This window comes from Hyaena hyaena, unplaced genomic scaffold (assembly GCF_003009895.1).
Source record: "Hyaena hyaena isolate Hyena2069 unplaced genomic scaffold, ASM300989v1 scaffold_584, whole genome shotgun sequence".
Lineage (NCBI taxonomy): Eukaryota > Metazoa > Chordata > Mammalia > Carnivora > Hyaenidae > Hyaena > Hyaena hyaena.
In genome coordinates this window covers 724,124-748,225 of record NW_024081205.1, presented here as the reverse complement: position 1 = coordinate 748,225, position 24,102 = coordinate 724,124, and the positions used below count along the sequence as shown (strand labels likewise).

Below are 24,102 nucleotides of genomic sequence, written 5' to 3'. Positions count from 1 at the left end.
CTGGGTCCTGAGAAGTGTGTCCAGAGTAGATCTGCTCAGGTGTGTAGGCCTTGCCCTGCCTGGGCTTACCTGCCATGGGGTGCCACCGCTGTATGACACTTACTGAGCTCTCATGCATTGTCCCAAGGCATCCTGCAGTACGACTGGCTCCGGCCGGCCTGCCAGCCTGCCTGCCACTCCAGGGTCACAGCCCCGTCTCCCTCCTGGCTGGTGTCGTGGTTGCCTGTTCTTCATTCTTCATGAATCCTCTCAAGTTATCACCTCCATTGGGAGGTCATCTTTGACCACCCCATATGCAGGGGCCCTGTCCCACATTATTTTTGGCATTGCAGTTCCCCCCACCCCGCCCTAACAAATTGTTTGCTATTTGCCCCACTTGAATGTATGCCCCATGCAGACAAGAGCCTGATCAGGCTAGGCCTGCACCATCCTGCAGAGCCTGGCCCAGCACCTGGCAGAGGGCAGGAGCCTGGCAACTCTCTTGTTAAACAAAAGAACAGTTCTACGAAGCCAGGACTGTGGCCTTAGCACAGGGGATCTGGATTCTCAGAGGCAAAGAGACTTGCCCAGGGTCACCCAGCAGTGGAGGGAGAACCAGACCCAGGTCTGGTTTTAGTTGCTTGACTCGGAAGAAGGAAGGAGAAGCAAGGAGGAATACCGCTCAGGAGCAGCTGGGGAGGCTCAGAGGCCCAAAGCTGGGGTGCTCTGCCAGCTGGAGTGCCCCGGTGCCAGCAGTGCCTAGGACTCGGGCACAGATTGTGGAGAGGCTGCTCCTGGGGCAGCGGGTGGGGGCACCAGCCGATGTAGGCGGAGGCGCTCCTGGTGCCAGGCACCCTGTGCCACGTGCCCGGCCCAAGAGGTGCTTCCCAGCCTGGCTCCAGCCGCCCCAGACTATACAGTTGCAGCCGTTGTTGGCCTTAACTGCTCAGTGAGCTCACACCAAGGGGGTGGGGGCTGGCCACCCTGGGCGCAGGAGGCCCCACAAGCTCTCCTGGGCTGGGGCGGACCCTCCCCCTCTTTCTCTCTCCCCACCGGACCTTGCCCTCTGCGGAGCCTTCCAGCTTCCCAGAGCACCCAGTGCTGCCTGGCAGGGCCTGGTGGGGCGCCTCTACCAGCCTTCCTTGGGCTGTCCTCCTCAGAGGTGAGGGGCCTCCGAGGGGCAGTCCCCTCTGTCTGTACCCCGCCCCCTCTGACTGGGCTGGAGGGGAATTTTCCCGTGACTCACTCTGCTGGCACTTCCTGTGGTCACCAGGGCAGGGGCTGGGGGGGGACCCAGTGGGGTGGCTCTGTGTTCTGGGGTCACAGGAGGAGGGTGGGCCGCGTGTCCCGCCCCCTGATGGGATGTGATTCCCTGAGGCAGGCTGCAGACCATATTTGGGAAACTTGCTTTTCTTGCAGGCAGCCGGGGGATGGGGCCCATGGGCCCCCCTGGGCTGCAGGACAGCCCCTGCCCCTGCCTGCTCCTCCCGGGGCCGTGGCCTCCGGACCTGCTTCAGCCTCCTCTGTCCCTTCCTGACTTGAAGCCTAGGAGGTGGTCTACTGTTCTTTTTCAGCATGTGGGTTTTTTTTTTTTCCTATTTCCAAGCTGAGAAATGCTCGTTAAATACAAACTGAGAAATTTTCAAAAACAGGAAGATGTTTTAATGTCTCAAACATTAGAACTGTTAATCTTACCCTCTCCCCCATTTATTAAAAGTTCAAGTGATATTTTATTGAAGGTGCTTTATGCTTCAGCGCGTATTTAATCATTACAGTCATGACGCAGGCAGTGTTGCGGCAGCCGGCAGTTTCAAGGGCCTTTGTCCCGGTGCTCACCTTGGTACTGGAGTGAATCTGTCTTCCGTGCTGTCCGTGAGCTGACCCCTGGGCTGGCTTCTCCCCTGGTCCAGCCCCTCTCGGTTTCCAGCTCTCCTGCCCTTGGCTTTGTCTGAGTCTGGAGGCTCTGAGTTGCTCTGGAGAAATGAGCTCCCACCTGGTCCGTGTTCCTCCGCTCCCTGGGACGCCAGAGCAGCCCTGGCCTCCTCTCACGCAGGCGCCTGCTTTGCTCCTCCCTCTGCTGGGGACCCTCTGTGATATCTCTGGGTGCGGCCTGAGCCTGGCACCCACACGAGGGGACCAGCACCGAGAGCCCGAAGATTGAGAACACGGGGGCCTCTGTGGTCCCGGTTCTTCATCCCAGTGTTGTTCGGGCCTGCTAGCCTGGGTGCACCGTGCTGTGGTCCTCTCACCTCTCTCCCAGTCTCCCCAAGGCCTTTCCCAGGTCCCCTTCTGTGCCAGGGCTGTGCGGAGCTCATGGCCCTGCTCTGGAGTGGGGGGAGGGGGGAGCTGCTAATTAATGGAGGCCTGTAGCAGTGCTGCTTCCGGGGTGGCTGGGAGTGTTGCCAGGACAATTACAGGGTAAAATGTGGGGCTGGGGGAGGGTGTTGCTCTTCTGTGGTCACTGTAAGAGACCCCTCCTTATTTTGCTGTAATTTCCCCTTTTCCAGAAGCATCCATGCTAATGTAATGTGTCTAGAGTCTGTCCCTGAGTAAATGTCTGGAAAATACATTGTTTTGGAGGCATTTATTACATGACATAAATGGTTCTGGGCCGTAGATCTGCCTGTTACTCTGACTCAGGAGGGTGTGGCTGACCTTCCATATCGGATACCTGGACACCCGCGGGTGCACAGAGCAGAATTGCAGATGCTGGCTAGACCCTGAGCTTCCTTCACGGTGGTCTTGGCCATTCCTTTTCCCCTACAGAGAATTTGCTGGTTTTGTTTTGTTGGTTTTCTGTTCGTGTTCTTGTCTTTGCCTTGCTGATTTGTAGGAATGCCTCCAGGTTCTAGATTCATCCCTGTCTTGTCATTGGTGATCTGTTACCCTCTCAGTTTTATGTTGTCTCCCAGCCAGTAGAAACCATTCACTTTGGTGAGGTTGAGTCCATTTGTGTGTCCTTGTTGTTGTAACCTTATGTTTTGTGCTTTTGGGGGTCTTTGCGTCTAGAGTTGTATTTTGTAATTTTTCTCATTTCTAGGTCACAAAGATATTCTCCCTGATTTTTTCTTTCACTGGGGCTAGAGTTGTATCTTTGACCCTTGGTCTTTAAGTGTCCTTTGTTTATAACACAAGGCAAGTGTGTGGACTGATTTTTCTTCCTATACTGAGTGAGTTCTCATACCACCTGGGAAGCAGTCTCGTCCTTCCCCGTGGCCATGTGGCACCGCCTGCAGCGTCCACTGCATCCCTGGAGCGCGGGGCCTTCCCCGGGCCCGATCCTGGTGCGTCGGCCCCATGCCCGCTTGCTGCTGCGCACTTGTGGCACATCCTCACCGCTTGAAAAGAGAGCAGAGTGCCCCCTTGCATCTCATTTTCAGAACTGACCTGCTTATTCGTGGGCCTCTATTGTTCCTCCGTTTCGTTCTAGAAGGATTCTTCTCCTTTAGTCAGATGTCTTAAAAAAAAAAATCCTGCTGGCATTTTTGTTATAATTGTAACTTACTAAGTAAGCTTGGGCAAATTGGCCTTTTATAGTGCTTAGTCATCCCACTCTGAACTTGGTATGTTTTCCCCTTTATTCAGGTTTTTCCTTGAGCCTTTTGGCAGAGAGTACACATTTTTCCCCTTGAGGTCTCCTTCTGTCTCTGCTTGATTAATTCCTGGATAACCAGTAGCTTTTTGTTGTTATCACGCGATGTCTTTGCTATACTTCTTTCTCATCAGTTACTGATTCCAGTTTGTTGGAATTATTACGTAGATAATCATATGGTCTACAGATGATGACCGTTTTGTCCCTGGATGTCCCCTCCCCACGCTCTCAATGTTTTCCTCTTGGCTGGTTGCTCTGGCAGACGGCAGGACTGTTGAGTTGGAGCAGGGAGGGTTTGCATCCTGTTTTCTTCCCAGAACGTGGTGGCCATTATTTTCATTACTACTGTTCGCGCCAGTGTGAGTCCAGGTTGTAGTGTGACTTAGGGGAGTGGTTTTCAGGAGTGTCCTGAGCGCATCCCTGGAGTGAAGGTGGTGGCTGCGGTCGAGAGGATTTTGAGGCATTATCCAGGCTTATTTGAAAAATGCCAGGATCAGCTGGGCCTCTTTGCTGGACTGGGCGGGGTGGGAGAGGGGGCAAGGCCTCTCTGCCGCTGAGCCCCCGATGCACATCCTCATGCCCACCCATTTCCTCTCTCCTTAGAACGTGCTGGCCAAAGCCCTCTATGACAACGTGGCTGAGTCCCCTGATGAGCTCTCCTTCCGCAAGGGTGACATCATGACAGTGCTGGAACGGGACACACAAGGCCTGGATGGCTGGTGGCTCTGCTCACTGCATGGGCGCCAAGGCATTGTGCCCGGGAACCGCCTTAAGATCCTGGTGGGCATGCACGACAAGAAGCCAGCAGGGCCCGGGCCTGGCCCCCCCGCCGCCTCAGCCCAGCCGCCACCTGGCCTCCTCGCCCCGGCTGCCCAGTACACGCCCATGCTGCCTGCCGCTTACCAGCCCCAGCCTGACAGCGTCTACCTGGTGCCCCCCACCAACAAGACTCAGCAAAACCTCTACCAGGCCCCCGGGCCCAGCCCGCAGTTCCAGTCTCCCCCAGCCAAACAGACGTCTGTGTTCTCAAAGCAGATGCCCCATCACCCTTTTCCCAGCCCAGCTCCCGACGTTTACCAGGTTCCCCCAGGGCCTGGCAGTCCCGCCCAGGATATTTACCAGGTGCCACCTTCTGCTGGGATCGGACATGACATCTACCAGGTGCCCCCATCCATGGATGCACGCAGCTGGGAGGGGACGAAGCCACCGGCAAAGGTAAGGCTGCCCCGTCATGGCTGGGTACTCGCCTGGCAAGCTTTGCCCAGGCCCCGGTTTCTGGGCCCCGCGGAGCATCCCTGGAGTCTCCAGGGCTCCAGCTGCATGTTTGGTCTGGGGCCAAGAAGGGAGGTGAGTGTTTGGGGAATGTGTTCATCTGTCTACTGAAGATGAACAGGTAACCCACAGAGAAGACATCCACGCTGGCCTTGGACCAGGAGGTACCTTCAGCAGACAAACCCCAGTGGGAGGGTGTCACCAGCAAAGGATGCAGTCTTTCAAAGGCCTGGGAGTCTGGAAAGGGTGGGCAGGCGGGATTTGCCAGATGAAGCCTGAGCAGCGGCTCGGGTCCAGCTGCCAGGGGTATGCTGCTCCGGAGGAACCAGATACCTGCCTGAGTGTGGAGGCTTTGGAGTAGAAGTGACCTGCCCGGTCCATGTTCTAGTGACTTCATTCAGCCCACAGCGTGCAGGGGACAGGGCTCGGTGGGACTGGGGGGCACTCAGGAGAGGGAGAGGTGTTGGGGGGAGCTCGGTACAACTCTCCAGATCTTCAAGGGACTTGGGCACAGAAAGACACAGGATAAAGGCAAGAGTGGCTGAAAGTGTACAGGAGTAGATTGAATACGAGATGTTTCTTTGTCGTCTGCCGTGGTTTGGACGTGAGTGGTGTCAGGCTGACGACACCTCCACTGGTATTGGGGCCGCACCTCAGTCCATCTTGTTGGCCCCCCTCCTTGTGCCCGGGGCTCCCACGAACCCTCTGGGTGTGTGTGTCAGCCCCTTGGGCGAGCACGGAGCACGTCTGGCATTCCTGGCTCCGGAGGCGCCCAGCCCCTTTTCTTCTGGGGCCCGTCGGTGGGCCAACACAGCGACCTGTTCGTGATGCTTGGACAGTGGAGAGGACACTACCTGGGGCATTGCCAGAGTAGTTCTCTCAGCGGTCACCTTGCATGCTCTTGCCAGGGGATGCTGGCCTGGGGGACAGGGCCCTGAGGGTAGCACCCTCGGCTGCTCACAGGCCTGCCTGCACGCCCCATCCCCAAGTCTGTCCGCCTTTGGGAAGGAGGAGGCCCTGCCCCACTGGCTGCTCTGGACTGAGTCTGGAGCAGCCTCTTCTCGCCTTTGTCCTGTGTCTTTCTGTGCCCAAGTCCCTTAAAGATCTGGGGAGTGGAATTTCCAGGGCTGGGAAGCAGAGGAGCTCTCCCCCATACTGTTGAGGACAGAGTTGTGGCACCCAGCACTCCTTGTCTCCTTCATACTATTCTTCCCTCACAGCTCACCCAGGAGGACCTTGGGAAACCCACCCCTGCCAGCAGGGAGGGCCCTCGGAGCCAGCCCAGCCCCAGCCGCCGGCCTCACCCCTCTTCAGAGGGAGACCACAGCAGGCAGTATGCCCCAGAAGCCCTTGGGAGAAGCCTTTGGACTCTGAGGATCGGCTCCCCTTGTGTTTGTGCCACGTCTACTCTAGAGCCACCTGTGTTTGAGGAGACAGTGGCAGAGTGGGCACTCCCCCCATGGCACTGAGCCTCTATCCTCAAAGCGTGTCCAGAGCTGAGGTGGGAGCCTTGCCCGTTCCAGCTGGGCGGTAGTCAACAGGCAGTGTCGCCCTGCCCCTGCCCACAGGGTGCAGCTTGGTAGCCAGGAGACCTGGCCAGAGGTCAGGCTGGCCAGCTGAGGGTGGAGCTCCATAGACACCGGCCACCAGGGGACCTGGGTCACTAGCTCCCACTTCCTGCCCTCCCTGCTCCTTCAGCTGCCTGGCCAGAAGCAGCCACTGGCGGAAGCATACCATGCTGGGCTGGCCGGGCCTAGACGGGCCGCTCCCAGGTGCTTTAGGGAGAGGAACAGAGTCCTTCCAGAGAGACACCTGTCCTGTGGGGGAGGGCGGCAGGGAGCAGCGCCTGGCTGGTGAGCCTCAGGACAGGCCAGAGTCTCTCCCTCGTACACTCACAGACACACACAGAGTCCCTCCCACCCTCCCCAATATGCACACACTCTCCGCACAACCCCTGGGGAGGTATGCCTTTTCCCCTGCCTGCTTCCCTCCCTGAATCTTTATGGACGAGCTTGTTGTGGTGTCTGTGAGGTTGGGGCAGGTGCTGGAACAGCAGCGAGACCCATGCACTGGGCTGTGGACTTGAACTCACAGTTTGGCTGTGTTTTCTATTTCCCTCCCCTGTGAAGGGCTTGTTCTCAGGCTCCATCTGAGCTCACCTGGCTGCTCAGAGCCTGTGTCCCCAAGGGCCCTCACCTGGCTGGCAGCCTGGGAAGGAGAGCCCTGTGTTCTGGGGCTTGGTGGCCGTTCTCTGAGAAGCCTCATCACTCATGGCCTGGGCAGCCTCTGCCGCATCTGCTTTTATATTATGACCATGAAACAGTGTTTACATGTCGTAGGAAATACATAGTGTACGAAAAAGGGTGGAGAAGAGATTCTCCCCATCAAGAGGTGGTCACTGGGAACTTGGGCATATTTTGTCTAGCATATTCCTTGTCTTGCAGAGATTTGTATGCGGTGTTTTGCATTTTGAAATTGTAAGTCCCACAGATATCAGAAGCATTTTCTTGGGTCCCTAATGTGATTATGATGGCCACCCCAGATTTTGCTGTGTCACCCCCTCCCCTGGGGACAGGTTCTGTTAAAAAGTTTCTGTTAAAATGAAGCGATAAACGTCTTGGTGCGCGCTTCTTTGCCCACATTTCGAGGTTGTGCTTTCATAAGCCTTGTGCTCCCCCTCAGAAGTTTGGGAAACTGAGGCTTCTGGTTCAGGGGTAGAGGTCAGGTAGGGTGAGGAGGTAACCTGCCGGGACAGGGTAAAGTTGGGGGAGGGGGGGGCCTTGGCATCCAGGAAGCTGGAAAGTGAGCAATGAGAACAGTGGCCAGGAGACAGAAGAGGAAGAAGGGTCAAATGCCCAGAGCCTCGGCCAGAGTGGCCCGGGTGGCTGGGGAGAGAGGTCAGGGCCACGGTACAGCATGAACACTCTGAGCTGGGACGTGGACACTGCCGACAGGAGCAGGGGGGACCCCCAGAGAGGGAGGTGTTCTTGTGAGGTCGCCCTTGGGGGACCGCCTCTGGGTCGGGATCTGCAGCTGTGCTAAGGGGACAGCTGTGGCGCTGGGGCAGGCACAGTTGAGCTCAGCGCTGTTCCTCCTGGGAAGCCCAGGAGCTTGGAAGGGGACCTGTGCCCAGCATGTCCCTCCCTCTCCGTGAGAGGATGGATGGTCACTTGCTAGGTCCCATAGCACTGCGGCGGCCGGTGCTCTGGAGAAAGAATCTGGGGCTCAGACGGGAATGGGACGTGCCAAAGCAGGAGCCGGCCTGCGTGGGGTGACATCCGCTTTGCAGAAGGGGGAGACCGGCAGCCAAACTGCCTGGAGAGTGACCTGGGCCCTGAGCAGAATGCGGCAGGTGGTGTGGCCTTTCCCAGTGGATCTCCGGGCCCTTAGCTTCACGTCTCCCCCCTCCATGCGGATGCCCTGGCTGGGCCCTGTGGTCTGTCTTTGTGGGTACTGCGTGTGTTTCCTCCGCGTCTGTCTTGCCCTCCTGCACTTCTGATGTGCGTATGTGCCGGAGCGCAGGAGTTGCAGGTCTGGGGTTCTGTGCCTCCCCCCAGGCTCTGGCCATGTCACTCACCCTCCCTGGGGCCTCAGGGTCCTGATAATGGGGCCTCAGGTGCAGAGCAGAGCAGCCTGTGATTAGCGGGCCCCACCGCTCTCTGGAGAGTAGGCTTCCCTAACAAGCTCTCCCCGCCCCCCCCCGCCCGGGTGGCTGCCTGACAGGTTTCCTAGCAGAGAACCTTTGCTGGCCAGCACAGCTGCTTACTGTCACCAGCTCAGCTGCAGGCGTGGCAGGCTGCCCAGAGCCTGGGCCTGGGGTCTGGCCTCAGCCTCCTTCCGCCTGCCCTCCCTGCTCTCCCTACATTCAGGAGGCACTGTAGGGGCTTGCCGTGGGGCGCGCGGGGTCCCCCCCTGCCTTCTGGAGCCCAGCAGGGCCTGGCGACGCTTCAGGCCTTTGCCTCGAGGCCCTGCCAACCTGCCACGTCCCACCAGCCCCCGCCCGCCCCGCCTGCCCTGTTGTTGGCAGGTTCTAGTGTCTAAAAATAGCTCTGGAGGAGACTCAAGTCTGGGGCTCAAGGAGGGAGATGAGTCTGGGGAGGGCCGCCAGCTCTACTCCCAGACACGCTGGGGGTGGGGTGTGGTGGGCGGGGAATACCCTGAGGAGGCGCTTCCCCCAGCAGCTCTAGGAGAGGCTGTGTGTCTCCCCCCCCACCTCCCGCCAGGAGGGGGCCGGATGCATCAGCAGGCGGCTCTGCCAAGCCCGGAGCTGATGAGCAGTGCCCACGCCGCCCCGGGGTTTGGTACCCTGCTGCTCCCAGAGTACCTAGCGCTTACGCGTGAAGCCTGCACCCTCCAAGTTACACTAGCTGGCTGTCTGCGCCGTGGGCACTGTGGGCAGGCCTGGGATGCTGGGTTCTGGGGGGGGTATTGAGCCTGAGGGCCAGCCCTGCTTCCCCCAGGGAACGTGTGTGGGGAGAGCCTGAGTCAACTCTGTTCCAGACGTCCCCTTTGATTAAGGAACAAAAGGCCTTTCTGTCCCAGAGCACCGAGTGGGGAGCCTTGTGGGGGAGGCGTGCCCTGAGCTGGGTTCCATCCTGCCAGCCCCTCCCACTGGGTGGCCCGCTGCCTCAGGGCCAGTGTGCTTGCCGGGGAAAGAGGCTGGTGTGAAGGGCTCTCGGCAGCTTGCTGTCCTGGATGCCAGGCTGGGGAAGGGCCCCAGAGAAGGGAACGTGTTGGTCCCTTCTGTGGGCCAGTGTCCCTAACTAAGGTCTCCTTTTTGGGTTAGTGGTGGTCTCGGTGGCCCTGTGGGTGTGGTGTGTTGGAGCATGGCTCTTGTCTTGGCCACTCCCTCACACCCACACCCAGCTTTGTAGAGTAGCCCAGGAACTGGCCCTGATGGTCTGGGAGTCTTCAGTGGCCCAGCCCTCAGGAGTCTCCCCAGCATGTGCTCAGTTGAGGAGGAGGACTGGGGCACCCATTGTTGCTACCCCGCCACCACCTTCTGGAAGGCCCAAGCCCCAATTATTGGGTCCTCCCACGGGCCACCTCTAGGCCCAGCCTGAGGAGCGCACAGCCTGACGCTGTCCTGTCTTTGTCCTGGAGCCGGGAAGCTCGTCCTGCAATCGGGCCAGCCCCTTGCCAGCAGCCTTTCTGAGAAGGGTACAGCGAGGAGGTGCGAGGCAGGGGCATCCCAGTCAGGCCCGCTTGTACCCTTCTCTGGAACTTGCCAGGTCATCTTCCTGTGTTGCATTTCTTGGCCAGAACCCGACTCTCAATAAACTCTGGGGTTCCTGGTGCTCCCCAATCACTGTGCACTGAAGAAAGGGTGAAAATACAAAGGAATGAGAAAACCTTGCCTCTGGCTGTCCTCCTAGCCCACCCTTGGAAAACCCCACCGTCCCTGTGTGCCTCGCCCACGTCATGGGGGTGTAGAATCTTCCCCAAGGACCCGAGGGGGAGTCCCGGAGGCCGATTTTTAGGCTGGTGGTGATGGGGTAGTGACAGTGGCTGTCCGCCCCCAGGTGGTGGTCCCCACCCGCGTGGGACAGAGCTATGTGTTCGAGGCCGCCCAACCGGAGCAGGACGAGTATGACATCCCGCGCCACCTGCTAGCCCCGGGGCCCCAGGACATCTACGATGTGCCCCCCGTTCGGGGGCCGCTTCCCAGCCAGTATGGCCAGGAGGTAGGTATTGGGACTAGGGGTCGGGGTGAGGGCCTCGGCCTGGCCCCACTCAGGGAGCTGGGCTCTCTCTTCCTTGGCCGGGGTGGTCCTGGGGTTGGAGCTGTGGGGTTTCTCTGCTCTTCCCATCCCCTCGGGCAGCCCTAGCACCTGTGTCACTGCACTTTTCTGTCTCAGGTATATGACACGCCCCCCATGGCTGTCAAGGGTCCTAATGGCCGGGATCCATCGCTGGACGTATATGATGTGCCCCCCAGTGTGGAGAAGGGCCTGCCGCTGTCCAACCACCATGCCGTGAGTAGTCAGGGAATCCTGGGGCCTTGTGGGCTGAGGCCTGATCTGTGTGTAGAGTTTTGAGTGTGACTGTGTTGTGGGGTGGGGACCCACGTTTGCAGAGAGATGAAGGCAAGGAGAAACGTGACAACAGGTGCCAGCTCTGCCCCTTGCTCTGTGACAGAAGTAGAAACTGAGTGCTCCTCTGAGTTTCCACTTACTTGTCTGTAGAAGGACCGCTTGTAAGGCCTTCGTTAACACGTTCTTGAGAGGCTCCCACATGATATTAGCAAGGTGACCACAAAATTTATCACTCAAAGCAAGACACTTCTGAGAGTGAAAGGGGAACGGGTAATTATGAAGGGCACTGGGCATAAACCAGGACCGTCCTGGGTAAGTCATGGTGTTGACACCCGAAATATAACACACATCTTCCTAGTTTCTGCCACACAGTCGAGAATACACAAGTAGTGGTGGTAGTAGTAGTGACGGTGGTGGTGGTGGTGGTCGTGGTTGTGGTGGTGGTGGTAGTAGTGATGGTGGTGGTGGTGGTGGCGGTGGTGGTCGTGGTTGTGGCGGTGGTGGTAGTAGTGGTGGTGGTGGTCGTGGTGGCAGTGATGATGGTGGCAGTGGTGGTGTGACAGCTGTCCTCTCACCAAGTGTTTATAGCTACATAGTGAATTAACCTCTATAATTCTCACAACAAACCTGTGGAAGAGTTCTCCCGTCTTCCAGCTGAGCAGATAGGCGCAGGGCAGTTGAGTCCCCTGCTAGTAAGCCGTGGAGGCAGGATGTTGAGCTCCGGTCTGGCTCCAGAATTGGGCTCTCACCAGAACCTGTGTGGACAAGGACAGTGACACAGGCGCGCACCTGTGGCGCGTCTGGATGTGTGGCCCTGCTCCTAAGCTCCCGGCTGGGCTGGGCAGGCACCCTTGACCGCTCCTGTGCCCCCAGGTGTATGACGTTCCTCCGTCGGTGAGCAAGGATGTGCCTGACGGCCCACTGCTGCGTGAGGAGACCTACGACGTGCCCCCCGCCTTTGCCAAGGCCAAGCCCTTTGACCCGACCCGCCACCCACTGGTCCTTGCCGCACCCCCTCCGGACTCGCTGCCAGCGGAGGATGTGTACGACGTGCCGCCCCCTGCTCCTGACCTCTATGACGTACCCCCTGGCTTGCGACGGCCTGGTCCCGGCACCCTCTATGACGTGCCCCGCGAGCGGGTCCTTCCCCCAGAGGCATCCGATGGCAGCGTGGCTGACGACAACGTGTATGCGGTGCCACCCCCGGCGGAGCGGGAGGCCCCCGCTGAAGGCAAGCGCCTGTCAGCCTCCAGCACGGGCAGCACGCGCAGCAGCCAGTCAGCCTCCTCCCTGGAGGCCACGGTGCCGGGTCGTGAGCCCCTGGAGCTGGAGGCGGCCGTGGAGGCCCTGGCGCGGCTGCAGCAGGGTGTGAGTGCCACCGTGGCGCGCCTCCTGGACCTGGCGGGCAGCGTCCCCGCGTGCGGGGGCTGGCGCGGTGCCCCAGAGCCCCAGGAGCCTCCGGTGCAGGACCTGCGGGCCGCCGTGGCCGCCGCGCAGGGGGCTGTCCACGAGCTGCTGGAGTTCGCCCGTGGCGCCATAGGCCACGCTGCCCACACTTCTGACCGCACGCTGCACGCAAAGCTCAGCCGGCAGCTGCAGAAGATGGAGGATGTGTACCAGACGCTGGTGGCCCATGGCCAGGCCCTCGACGGTGGCCGGGGAGGCCCGGGGGCCACTCCCGAAGACCTGGACCGCCTGGTGGCCTGCTCCCGGGCCGTGCCCGAGGACGCCAAGCAGCTGGCCTCCTTCTTGCACGGCAATGCCTCACTGCTCTTCAGACGGACCAAGGCCCCTGTCCCAGGGCCTGAGGGGGGCGGCTCCCTGCACCCCAACCCCATCGACAAGGCCAGCAGCATCCAATCCCGGCCCCTGCCCTCACCTCCTAAGTTCACCTCCCAGGACTCGCCAGATGGGCAGTACGAGAACAGCGAGGGTGGCTGGATGGAGGATTATGACTACGTCCATCTGCAGGTAGGTGCCCGCCCTGCCCAGTCTCCCCAGGGGATTCCCTCAGGGAAGCCCTCTGGCCTTCTTGGGGCTCTAGTTTTGCCACCCCTGTTGTGGGGACCTTAATCCCCTCCACACAGAGGGCTCTTGTGGCCAAAAGAGAGTCTGGGCCCCAGTAGGCCTCAGTGAGTCCCTGTGCCCACTCTATTTTTTATTTTTATTTTAAAAATTTTTTATTTTAGAGATGGCACGTGTGTGTGGGGCACCTGGGTGGCTCAGTCGGTTAAGCGTCCGGCTGCGGCTCAGGTCATGATCTCGTGTTTTGTGGGTTCAAGCCCCACATTGGGTTCTGTGCTGACAGCGCAGAGCCTGGAGCCTGTTTCGGATTCTGTGTCTCCCTCTCTCTGCTCCTCCCCTGCTCACTCTCAGTCTCTGTCTCAAAAATAAACTATATAAAAAAAAAATTTAGAGATGGCACATGTGAGGGGGGGAGAGGGGAGCGGGGGAGAGAGAGAGAGAAAGAGAGAGAGAATCCCAAGCAGACTCCATACTCAGTGTGAAGCCTGACACGGGGCTCAATCCTACAACCCTGGGATCATGACCTGAGCTGAACTCAAAAGAGTCGGACACTCAAACAACTGAGCCCCAGGCGTCCCTGTGCCCACTCTTTGACCTTCTAGGCCATATGCCCCCCCACTTCATACCCATTCCTCTACCTACCTATTGGCCTTTGGATTGACCTGGCCGTGTAATCACGGATCCTGCAGTGCCCACCAGGGATGGTTCCTGAGCACCTGCGGGGGCTGGGCTTCTCTAGTGACCAGGGCAGGACGTGCCTCTCTTCTGTCTCAGGAGATGGCATTCTGAAGTATAAGCGAAGCCGAGGCTAGATGCGGGTGTGGGGAAGTAAATAAAACAAGCAGATGGGAGGATGGGGCAGGGCTAGACCTCTGAGCAGAGACCTGGGGGCCAGCTGAGTGCCCTGGGAAGAGCGTTCCAGGGTGAGGGTCAGCAGGTGCCAAGGCCGGCTGGTCAGGAATGGGTGAACAGGCCCCGGATGCCAAGGGGAGGGGTTTGAATGTGATTCCTGGTGTGGGAGCAGGGGGCAGGGAGGATGACCTGGCCACATGGAGGTGCCCAGCCCTTTCCTGGCTGGCAGGAAGTGAAAGAGACCCGCCACTGTGAGTCTGGTGGCCACAGTGTGAGCCTGGGCCTGGCTTGCAGCGCCACCTGGTGGCTGCCTGCCCTGCACTGTGCCCCAGCCGACCTGTGAGGGCTTCTGGCTCAGCCCAGTCCTTGTGTCTTGTCTCCAGGGGAAGGAAGAGTTTGAGAAGACCCAGAAGGAACTGCTGGAAAAAGGCAACATCATGCGGCAGGGGAAGGGCCAGCTAGAGCTGCAGCAGGTGAGGGTGTCCAGGTTGACCAGCTTCTTGAGGCTCGGGCTGCTCGAGTGCCAGTGAGCCCAGCCGGGCCCTGCTCGTCCGCACGACTGTCTCCGTGTGTATGTTGGGTCTGTGTGTGCCTTACCATCAGAGTAATCATGGTCGACGTTTTAGGGAGCACGTACAGAGAAGTGTAAAAAGGCAGGGAAGAGGCCCCAGAGGCCGTGGTGGTGCACTGGGGCTGGTTTCGAGCCCCGCCCCTGCCTCTGGGTGGCCTCTGTCCATGTGTTTCAGATGGTACTTTGTGAATAGTTACGTCTGCTTTCATCCCAAGGTTTTTCCATGGCATCAAACATTCCTCATAAATTGTTTTTAAAGGCCTCATAACATCTATTATTGTTGAATGTTTACATTGTACTCAGTTTCCCTGAGTATAATGATACTACTGTGTTTATCTGAAGACATAATTTTCTACATACTTCGGATCATTTCCTGAGGGTGGGAAAGGTTCTTTTTTATTTTTTTTTTAAGAAATAAGGAAGTTTTATCTGATTATGAAGATAACAAAAAATTGAAACATAGACTAACACAAAATAAGCAAAGAAATATCACCCGTAAAGCTGTCCTCACCCCACCCCCACCCCCTCCGCCGAGCAAGGGGAAGGGTGGAGTGGGTGAGAGCCTGCCGGTTCCACCTGGAGACCCACAAAGCCACAGTTTCCCTGCTGTGAAGTGGGGATCATAGCTGTATCGTTCTCAGGGCCAGTGTATATATAATTCTTAGGAGGCGCCTGGCCCATAGAACATACTCAGTAAAGGAACCAAGGTTAATAATTAGGTTATCTCGGGGCGCCTGGGTGGCTCAGTTAATTGAGCATCCAGCGTCGGCTCAGGTCATGATCTCGCGGTCCATGAGTTCGAGCCCTGCGTTGACAGCTCAGAGCCTGGAGCCTGCTTTGGATTCTGTGACTTCTCTTCTCTCTACCTCTCCCCTGCTCTCTTGCTCTCTCGCTCTCTAACATAAACATCAAACATTTTTTTTTTTTTAGGAAATAAAAAATAATTAGGTTATCTTTCCATCCATCTATCATCTGTCTGTCTAATAATATATGGAATCTCCACTGATTAAAGAAATGAACATGTACTTTATCTTTCTCAGGACCCTTCCAGCATTTATTTATCCATTCTCCTTTTGGTGGACATGTCAGTTATTCCCAGAATTACTTCTGTAAACAGTGCTGAGTTGAATATAAATCTCTTCATATAAATGCTTGATCACTTAGAGAAATTATTAGAAGCTGGAATAAAAGATAGGAGAATACATAAAAAACTCTAAAGGTCTATGGGGCGCCTGGGTGGCTTAGTCGGTTAAGCGTCCGACTTTCGCTTAGGTCATGATCTCGCAGTTCGTGGGTTCGAGCCCCGCGTCGGGCTCTGTACTGACTGCCAGCTCAGAGCCTGAAGCCTATTTCAGAGTCTGTATCTCCCTCTCTCTCTGACCCTTCCCTGCTCATGCTGTCTCTCTCTCTCTCCCCTAGAAATAAATAAAAATATTAAAAATAAATAAATAAATAAATAAAGGCCTAGAGCTCTTAGGCCAGGGACATAAAGCACAAGTACAATACAGGTGGGTAAAATGTATCAACCAAGGGTGTTGATTGCTCCTTTTCCACATCAGTGAAAAATCTGGAAACCACCACCCCAAATATCTAATATTAATGGATTAAATAAAATATAAACATTCATACAGTAGAATAGCATGTAGCTATTAAGAATTGTCGAAGAACAGAAAAGACCCAGCAGAGTTCAAACTAAACATGAGTGTGCTCCTCTCACTGGGTAGAGGGCCACGTGGTGAGTTTCACCAGGCCACTGCCCGAGGAGGAAAGTGGGAGCGTTTCAGCTATCAGGAAGGGGCAGCGCCAAGGTGGTTTAGCCACTTAAGGCCTGGAATCTTGGATAAAATAGAACTTGTGTGTCTCTGAGTCTGTGCACAGCTGGTCACAGCCGCCTAGTCCCCAGGGCAGAACCGCCTCTAATAAGGACACGTCAGTCAATGCCCATAACCCCAAGGCAGGGAAGTGTCCCTTTCGCTCCTCCTGTCATGACTGACAGGAAGCCTTTGACCTATATCGTTAGGTGCTAACAGGAGGCTATAAAATACTCTATATTCAGTTAAGCCTTGCATAATACGGGTTTGAACGGCATGGATCCACTTATACTTGGATTTGTTTCAATAAACGTATTGGAAAGGTATTTTGGAGACTTGATTTGAAAAAACAGATGAACCACATAGCCTAGAAATACTGAAAAAATTATTATTGTAAGAATACAGTATATATGTAACATCCAAAATATGTGTTAATCACCTAGTTATGTTATTGGTAAGGCTTCCGCTCAACAAGAAGTAGGCTGTTGGTGAGTAGTTAGTTTTTGAGAAGTCAGAAGTTACTTGCACATTTTCGAATGCATAGTGAGTTGGTGCCCATAAACCCTATGTTCTTGGGTCACACGTACTGTTTTTCCAGTCTGCTATTTAAAAAGGAAATAGGGAAAAAAATTAAAAAGAAATAGGAATATTCATGTTTAAAGGAAAATATCTTGAAGAATAGTCACCAGTTTTTGTTTTGTTTTAAAAAATTTTTTTTTAAATGTTTATTTTGAGACAGACCATGAGCAGGGGAAGGGCAGAAAGGGAGCGGGAGACACAGAATCCGAAGCAGACTGCAGGCTCTAAGCTGTCAGCACAGAGCCTGACAGGGGGCTCGAACTCGTGAGCTATGAACCTGAGCTGAAGTCGGTCACTTAAGCAACTGAACCACCCAGGCGCCAGTTTATTTATGTGAATTTTGTTTTCCGAAGTTTTACACATACCATGATCTACCTTTTTTTTTTTTTTTTTTTAAAATAAGTAATTTCTATACCCAGTGTGGGGCTCAATCTTACAACCCCAGGATCAAGAGTCACTTGTCCTACCAACTAAGCCAGCCAGGCGCTCCTACCTTTCTTCTTTTGTTTAAAGTTTTTATTGTGGGAAATTGAATACATTTATAAAATTAAAGAAGACATTCCCTTGGTACCATGCACACAGCCCCAATCCGGGGCACAATAGCTGATCTGGTTATCTAGCACCCCTTCTCCCAATTCATTTTGGAGACATTGTATCATATCATCTGTAAAAATTTAATGTTTGGTTATAAAAAATAATTTATAGGGGCACCTGGGTGGCTCAGTTGGTTAAGCATCTGGCTCTTGATCTTGACTCAGGTCATAATCTCAGGGTCATGGAATTGAGCCCTGAGTTGCAAAAGGATAATTTACCAGAATTGTACTTAAGCAGAGGTTATTTCTGGGTGCATGGGATTCCAGGTGACAGCTTTCTTTTCTGCTTGATGTACGCTTTTCACAGTGTATATGTTAAGGACAAAATGTGTGTATGAGAGAGAGAGAGAGAGAGTGTGTGTGTGTGTGTGTGTGTGTGTGTTCATTTTGAAGTACATGTAGATTCATAGGAAGTTGCAGAGAGTGCAGAGCAGGCCTGTGTGTCCTTCATGCAGTGTCCCCACTGACTGTGACCTAAGGCAGCAGGGAATAGCACCCAAACCAGGAGACTGGCATCCCGAAACCTGCAGCTGCGCATTCGCTCGCCGCTTCAGAGCTGTTAGATAAAGGGGCTCACACCCTTCTGAGGCTGGCGGAAGTTCCTTGCGGAGGACCCGGGCTCTGCCTGTTGCACGGAGATCGTGTGTTCCCTTTGTGCTGCGTGGCTGCGCTGCTCACTGTGCTTTCCCTCTGCCCCAGCTGAAGCAGTTTGAGCGACTGGAGCAGGAGGTGTCACGGCCCATAGACCATGACCTGGCCAACTGGACAGCAGCCCAGCCCCTGGCCCCAGGGCGGACAGGCGGCCTGGGGCCCTCGGACCGGCAGCTGCTGCTCTTTTACCTGGAGCAGTGCGAGGCCAACCTTACCACCCTGACCAACGCAGTGGACGCCTTCTTCACCGCCGTGGCCACCAATCAGCCACCCAAGATTTTCGTGGCGCACAGCAAGTTCGTCATCCTCAGCGCCCACAAGCTAGTGTTCATCGGGGACACGCTGTCACGCCAGGCCAAGGCAGCCGACGTGCGCAGCCAGGTGACCCACTACAGCAACCTGCTGTGTGACCTCCTGCGTGGCATCGTCGCCACCACCAAGGCCGCGGCTCTGCAGTACCCGTCGCCTGCTGCCGCCCAGGACATGGTGGACAGGGTCAAGGAGCTCGGGCACAGCACCCAGCAGTTTCGCCGGGTCCTGGGCCAGCTGGCCGCCGCCTGAGAGCACAGGACCAGAGGTGTGGGGGTGAGGGGAGGAGGGCTGCCCAGGGCACCCGCCCTGCGAGAGTCGCCGTGCTGCAGGCATGGGGACAGGCACCCCAGCTCTGCCTGGGCCTGGTGCCCCAGACTGTCCAGAGATTTGTACATATTTATGATGCGGCAGGATAGGGCACGGGGCCTCGGAGGAGGAGCCCAAGCAGAGCTGGGCCCCGGGAGCCGAGCCTGAGGAGTGAGCTGGTGGTCTTCCCTGAGTACGCTGGGGACAGGCCAGCCGTACAGGCCCCTGACCCACATGGCCTCAGATGACCCCTTGAGCTCCCTTGAGCTGACCCTCGACCCACAGGGGTGCCCTGTTCCCCTGACAGCGCAAGCACTGCTGTACCAGGAGGAAAAACTCTAAAACACTATTTTTCATTATTGATTTTCCAATCATTTGACTAATAGTCTACATTTAAATAAAAGTTTAAAAATGAAAAGTAGCCTCCAGTGTGAGAGGCAGGAGGGCGGTGGGTGTGGGCAGGTGTGTCCTTGATCTCCAATGCCGCAGGGGAAGAGCAGCCGACTAGGGGATTTGTGGGGAGGCCGTGGGCGGCTCTCAGGAGGGTAAAGAAACAGTGGGTCCCTTCAAGAGAAAGCCAGGGCCCTGGGAAACAGGGCCGGGCGCGGGCCATGAGGCCAGGTGTCTCCTGCAAGGTGGGGGCAGTGTGCCAATGGCCCTGAGACCTGGGGGGCTGGGCTGCTGGAGAGGCTCCCCAGCACCAGCGCCTGAGGCCGGAGGGGCCCCGTGAGTGCAGAGCCCACAGTGAGGTCCCACAGCCTCTGGCCAGAGCGAGGACCGGCGTGGGACCGCAGCGAGGTGGGCTTTACTGCGGCACGGAGCTGGCCGAGGGCACTGCTGGGCGACACACAATTCCCATAACGCGTTTCCACAGACCTTACCCAGAACATTGCTCTTAGAAAGAAGCTCATAATTTCAGCTTGTGGAACTTCTTCCAAAGTGTCTTATTTGAAATACACATAGACTTGGCCTCCAAGCTGGAGTGTGGGGGCCCAGAGGGCCCTTGCCCTGGGTCCGTGTGTGTCCTCCCCAGCCCCTCGGGGTATGTCTGGCACCCCAGGTGAGGCTAGAGCCCTGGGATTCCGGAAGTGCCCCTCCTAGCTCTGATTGTTCTGCATGTGAACTTGGGCCTCAGTCTCCCCATCTCTGTGAAGAAAGGGTAGGATCTGTCAGCCCTCTCGACTCTGGACTCCACAGAGGGGACCCCAGCGAAGACAGCCAGCCTCCTGGCACTCAGCTCCCTGGCGAGGACACAAGTGAAGAGGCACGCGGTTGCTCTAGGGTTTTATTTGGGTTTTGTGGAAGTGAGGGGAGGGGGAAGCAGGGGTTCAGTTGGCTTCCAGAACCTTGAGAACCCAGGAAATAAACTTGGTGACGCGGGTGTACACCCCTGGTGAGAATGGGTTGCACCAGTCGCTGCCCCAGGACACGATGCCCACCAGGGTCCAGGCTCCGTCCTTCTGGCAGACCAGGGGGCCGCCCGAGTCGCCCTGCAGGAGGAGAAAGGACCTGGTTCCCAGCCTGACGCGGGGTGCCGCGGCCCCGGGTGCCCTGACCTGCCCGAGCGCAGGCTCCGTGCAGAGAGATGACCAGTGTGGGCACAGCGACTGGGCAGGGCCCTGGGCCACGGGGCAGCCCCGGCTGTGTCGCCTACTCCTGGTGGGCCTGGGGCACGTGGCTGACACCCCCACCCCCACCGCAGTCGCCCAGAGGGAGGTGGAGCGGACCCCTGCGCCGGGGCAAGGCCGGCGGGGCCGGGGGCGGGGCAAGGCCGGCGGGGGCGGGGCCGGGCCCTACCATGCAGGAGGAGACGCCGCTGGCCCCCGCACAGATCATCACGTCCGTGATCTTGCTGCCCCAGAACTTCTTGCATTCGGCGTTGGACAGGAGGGGCAGGGCCGCCTGCTGCAGCTTGTCGGGGGTCTGGTGGGCTGGAGGGACACAGGAGGCCGGGGGGGGGTGGCGGTCAGGACACCCCCCCCCCGGCCTGCCCACCCCGGGGTGGAGACCGGCGGCGCCTGGAGACCCGGCCCTGTCCTAGTCCTTCCGCATCGCGAGGACCTCAGAAACGGAGCTGCCCACCTTCGCTCAGACCTAACAGCCTCTGCGGGACGCCCTCGTCTCTGATGCCACCCCAGGCAGGGGTGACGGGGCTTCCAGCGCGGTTGTTCAGCCGACAGCCCTGCCCTGGCAGCCCGGGCGGTGGGCGGAGGGCACGTTCACCTCCCGGGAAGGAGACTGTCGTCCTTTTCATGGGGACGCTGCAGGGGACCCGCTGCTCTGGGTGGCAGCTGGGGGAGCACGCTCCTGCTGCTGCCCCTTGCCGGCCGCCGCCTTCTGCTTAAAGGACCAGCAGGCGAGCCGGGGCCGCGGCGGGAGCACCCGCGACTCTGCAGGAGGCTCGTCGGCAGGGGGAGCAGCCGGGGGAGGGGAGACCCAGCCGCACTCTCGGGGCCCCCCCCGCACCGCACCTGGACACTCGGCTCCCCGCCCAGACTTCAGGGCGAGCTTCACACAAGCGCCCCCCTCAAGTCTGCAGAGGAGTCCAGGCTGCAAACAGGGCCGCGTGGACCTCGAGGCAACTTGGTGCGAGTGCCACCTGCTGGTGCTTAGGCGTTTCTTCAGCAACGACGTCTTCAGGTGCATGGTATTTAAGCTCATCTTTATTCATGTGCGGTCCCTTTTCATCAAGAGGGTTTTGGGGGAGGCTGGGTGGCTCAGTCGGTTTAGCATCGCATTTCAGCTCAGGTCATGATCTGGTGGTCCACGGGTTGGAGCCTCGTGTCGAGCTCTGTGCTGACAGCTCAGAGTCTGGAGCCTGTTTCAGATTCTGTATCTCCCTCGCTCTCTGCCCCTCCCCCACTCGCACTCTGTCTCAAAAATAAATAAACATTTAAAAATTTTTTGAAGATGGGGCGCCTGGGTGGCTCAGTCGGTTGAGCGTCCGACTTCGGCTCAGGTCATGATCTCACGGTTTGTGGGTTCGAACCCTGCGTCGGGCTCTGTGCTGACAGCTCAGAGCCTGGAGCCTGCTTCAGATCTGTGTCTCCCTCTCTCTCTGACCTTCCCCTGCTCACGTTCTCTCTCTCTCTCTCTCTCTCTCTCTCTCTCTCTCTCTCTCTCTCTCTCTCTCTCTCTCTCTCTCTCTCTCTCTCTCTCTCTCTCTCTCTCTCTCTCTCTCTCTCAGAAATAAAAACATTAAAAAACTTTAAAGAAAAAAAAATGTTTTTGAAGAAGAAATGGAAAGATACATGACTTGCAGTGTGCGTGCTTGGAATTTAGACCAAAAAAGCAGAATGAGTCTCCCTTCTGAAAAGCCCCTGAAGGACACTCACAGTTATACCGGGTCTTGCCCCAGCCGGTGGTGGCGCAGAGGAAGCCGTCAGGGAAGCTGGTGTTGGCACTGGGCAGGCAGACAGGGGACGCGGTTGATGAGAGGAGGGCAGGTGTGGCCAGCTTCAGCAGGGCGATGTCGTTGCGGCCCGAATGCCGGTCCCACAGCGGGTATTCAAACACCTGTGGAGGCGCGGTGGGGGCTGGGCAGGCCGCACGGAAGGAGGGAAGGACGGGTGGGGCCACGGGCGCGCAGAGGGCTCAGTGCCAGGGGGCGCTTGTTGAGAGAGAACACAGATGGGGCTGCACAGACAAAATCTCTGGAAACTGATGGGAAAATGGCACTTGACACATTGGTGACATTTAGTTTTTCTATTTTTGTGCTTTTCTACAATGAGCCAAACTTCTAATCAGAAACAACCTTCAGTATTTGAAAAGGTGTCTTATTACTTGGCAAAGGCGGCTCTGGGCGGAGAGTAGGCTCTGGTGGGTGAGGCCTGCGCCACCTGGCCGGGGTCCTCTGTGCCCACACACCCTGCCCGCCGCGCTCCTCCCTCATCCCTGGCACCCAGGGGCAGCTCTGCCCTGGCCTTACCAACCCACCCTCCTCCACCAGCCCGCCTGGCGGTACCTCAGCGATCCTCAACACCTGGACGGCCTCCTCATCAGAGCCGTGGTCGGACATCCCGGCCACCACGCGGTGGCTCTTCCTAGAGAGAGAGGAGGTGGCAGAGGGTGCCCAGGTGAGGGAAGCCCTGTCTGGGCCACTCACTCCCATGGTGACCTCTGGGCCTCAGTTTCCCCATCTGTAAGGTGAAGGCACAGGACTAGACCAGCTCTTCCTGGAACAGGCTGGGGCCTGAGGTGGTGGGGGGCATGCGGGTGGGGATTTTCTCCATGACGGGGGTATAGGAGCAGCTCATCCCCAACTGCCGTTTGTCTCAGCGCCTGGCTGCCTGGTGGGGGCCCCGGGTGGGGGGAGGGATAGGAATGGCGGTTGTTCCCTGGCAGCCATGCCTCAGCCCAGGCCTCACCTGACCCTGCAGTGGGCGGCGGTGACCACCCAGTGCTGGCTGATGAGGGAGCCCCCGCAGAAGTGGAAGCCGGCGCGAGTCTGGGGACACAGGTGAGGGACAGTCAGCCTCGCCCCCTCATGCCTGACCCCTCCCCGTCTAACCCACCTCTCCTCAGCTTCTCCCTCACCTGCAGGGACACCTGCCAGGGCCAGGAGCTGGGGATGGCATCCTCTCCGTTGACAATCCGGGACAGGCCACTCAGCTCAGGGTGGACAGCAGGGACCCCACAGCCTGGGTGCATGGTCAGGGCAGCTGGTCAGTGGATGGTGTCCCAAGGGGGCTGGGGATAGAGACCTGGTACTTCCAGGCCTCTGTGGCAACCTAGCGCCCAGAGCTTTGGCCACTGCAGGGCACCTGGCACCTTGTCACCCGGACAGCAGCTGCCCCAGGTGCCCTTGTGGAGGGTCCTTTAGGCTGAGGACGTCTGGAGTTGGGTGGGGCCTAGAGCCAGAGGCTGGCTGTCCACTGTGTGTCCTGGGAGGAGCATCCCTCCCCCGCTGAACCCAGGGTCCTGGGTCATGGGGGCTGGGATGTCCTGCTGGAGTCGCTGTTGCTCTCATGGCCCCTGAGTCTGCAGCCAGGGCAGGTTGGGGTCCCAGTGTTACCCTGCTCGGAGCAGGACGGACCCGGGAGGCTGCCCACTTCCAGAGGACCGGGGGACAGGGCCAAGGAGATGGGCGTGGGAGGCATTCTCGAGTGTGGAGGAGCCCAGACCACTCCCGGCTTTTGAGCGGATGGATGAGGCTGAAACGAGGCAGGTCCAGCATGTCATGTCCAGGTGAGTTTGAGGGGCCCAACGGACCTCCAGGGGGAAGGAGAAGTGGGGAGCCAAGGAGAGCCGCCCAGAGAGGCTGAGAGGAGTGGGCAGGGCGCTGGCCCCAGCGGGCCATTAGAGGTGCGAGGACTTAGCCCTCCAGCTCCCAGCTTCTGGGTGCGGGGCCAGGGGTGGGAGAGGCTTGATCTGGGGCTGCCGGGCCCACCAGAACCTTGCACTCACCAGAACTGCTGCCAAAGAGGAGGAAGCCAAGGACAACCCAGGGAAGGGCCATGGTGTTCTGCTCTGGAGGTGGGATGGGGTCTGCCCGAAGGACCCCCATTATATTCCCCTGGCCCAC

At 57.7% G+C, this 24,102-nt stretch overlaps 2 protein-coding genes across 3 annotated transcripts in view; one reads left to right on the top strand and one right to left on the bottom strand.

Moving 5' to 3' along the window:
* BCAR1 (BCAR1 scaffold protein, Cas family member) overlaps positions 1 to 18,999 on the top strand; it is a 37,727-nt gene extending 18,728 nt beyond the window's left edge. For both annotated transcript variants that reach the window (XM_039256435.1, XM_039256436.1), the window contains exons 2-7: positions 4,175 to 4,786; positions 10,366 to 10,527; positions 10,702 to 10,818; positions 11,752 to 12,849; positions 14,139 to 14,228; positions 18,009 to 18,999. In XM_039256435.1, the coding sequence (XP_039112366.1) occupies positions 4,175 to 4,786; positions 10,366 to 10,527; positions 10,702 to 10,818; positions 11,752 to 12,849; positions 14,139 to 14,228; positions 18,009 to 18,521 (2,592 nt within the window). In that variant the 3' untranslated portion in view covers positions 18,522 to 18,999. The remainder of the gene's footprint in view (positions 1 to 4,174; positions 4,787 to 10,365; positions 10,528 to 10,701; positions 10,819 to 11,751; positions 12,850 to 14,138; positions 14,229 to 18,008) is intronic.
* A 907-nt stretch (positions 19,000 to 19,906) lies between these two features.
* Positions 19,907 to 23,677, bottom strand: LOC120248187 (chymotrypsinogen B-like). Its single transcript, XM_039256425.1, has 7 exons — positions 23,593 to 23,677; positions 23,115 to 23,239; positions 22,946 to 23,025; positions 22,543 to 22,621; positions 21,914 to 22,094; positions 20,376 to 20,509; positions 19,907 to 20,068 (listed from the first exon to the last, which is right to left on the bottom strand). The coding sequence occupies exons 1-7, from the start codon at positions 23,675 to 23,677 to the stop codon at positions 19,907 to 19,909; spliced, it is 846 nt and encodes a 281-aa protein (XP_039112356.1).
* Between the last annotated feature and the right edge of the window lie 425 nt (positions 23,678 to 24,102).

Bases quoted from the DNA above. Each gene is read 5' to 3' on its own strand.
- LOC120248187 (XM_039256425.1), bottom strand. From the start codon at position 23,677: ATGCCTCCCACGCCCATCTCCTTGGCCCTGTCCCCCGGTCCTCTGGAA. The intron at 23,026-23,114 runs GTGAGGGAGAAG...CTGTGTCCCCAG, and splicing joins CCTGGCAGGTGTCCCTGCAG to ACTCGCGCCGGCTTCCACTT. The intron at 22,095-22,542 runs GTACCGCCAGGC...GCGCCTCCACAG, and splicing joins AGGTGTTGAGGATCGCTGAG to GTGTTTGAATACCCGCTGTG.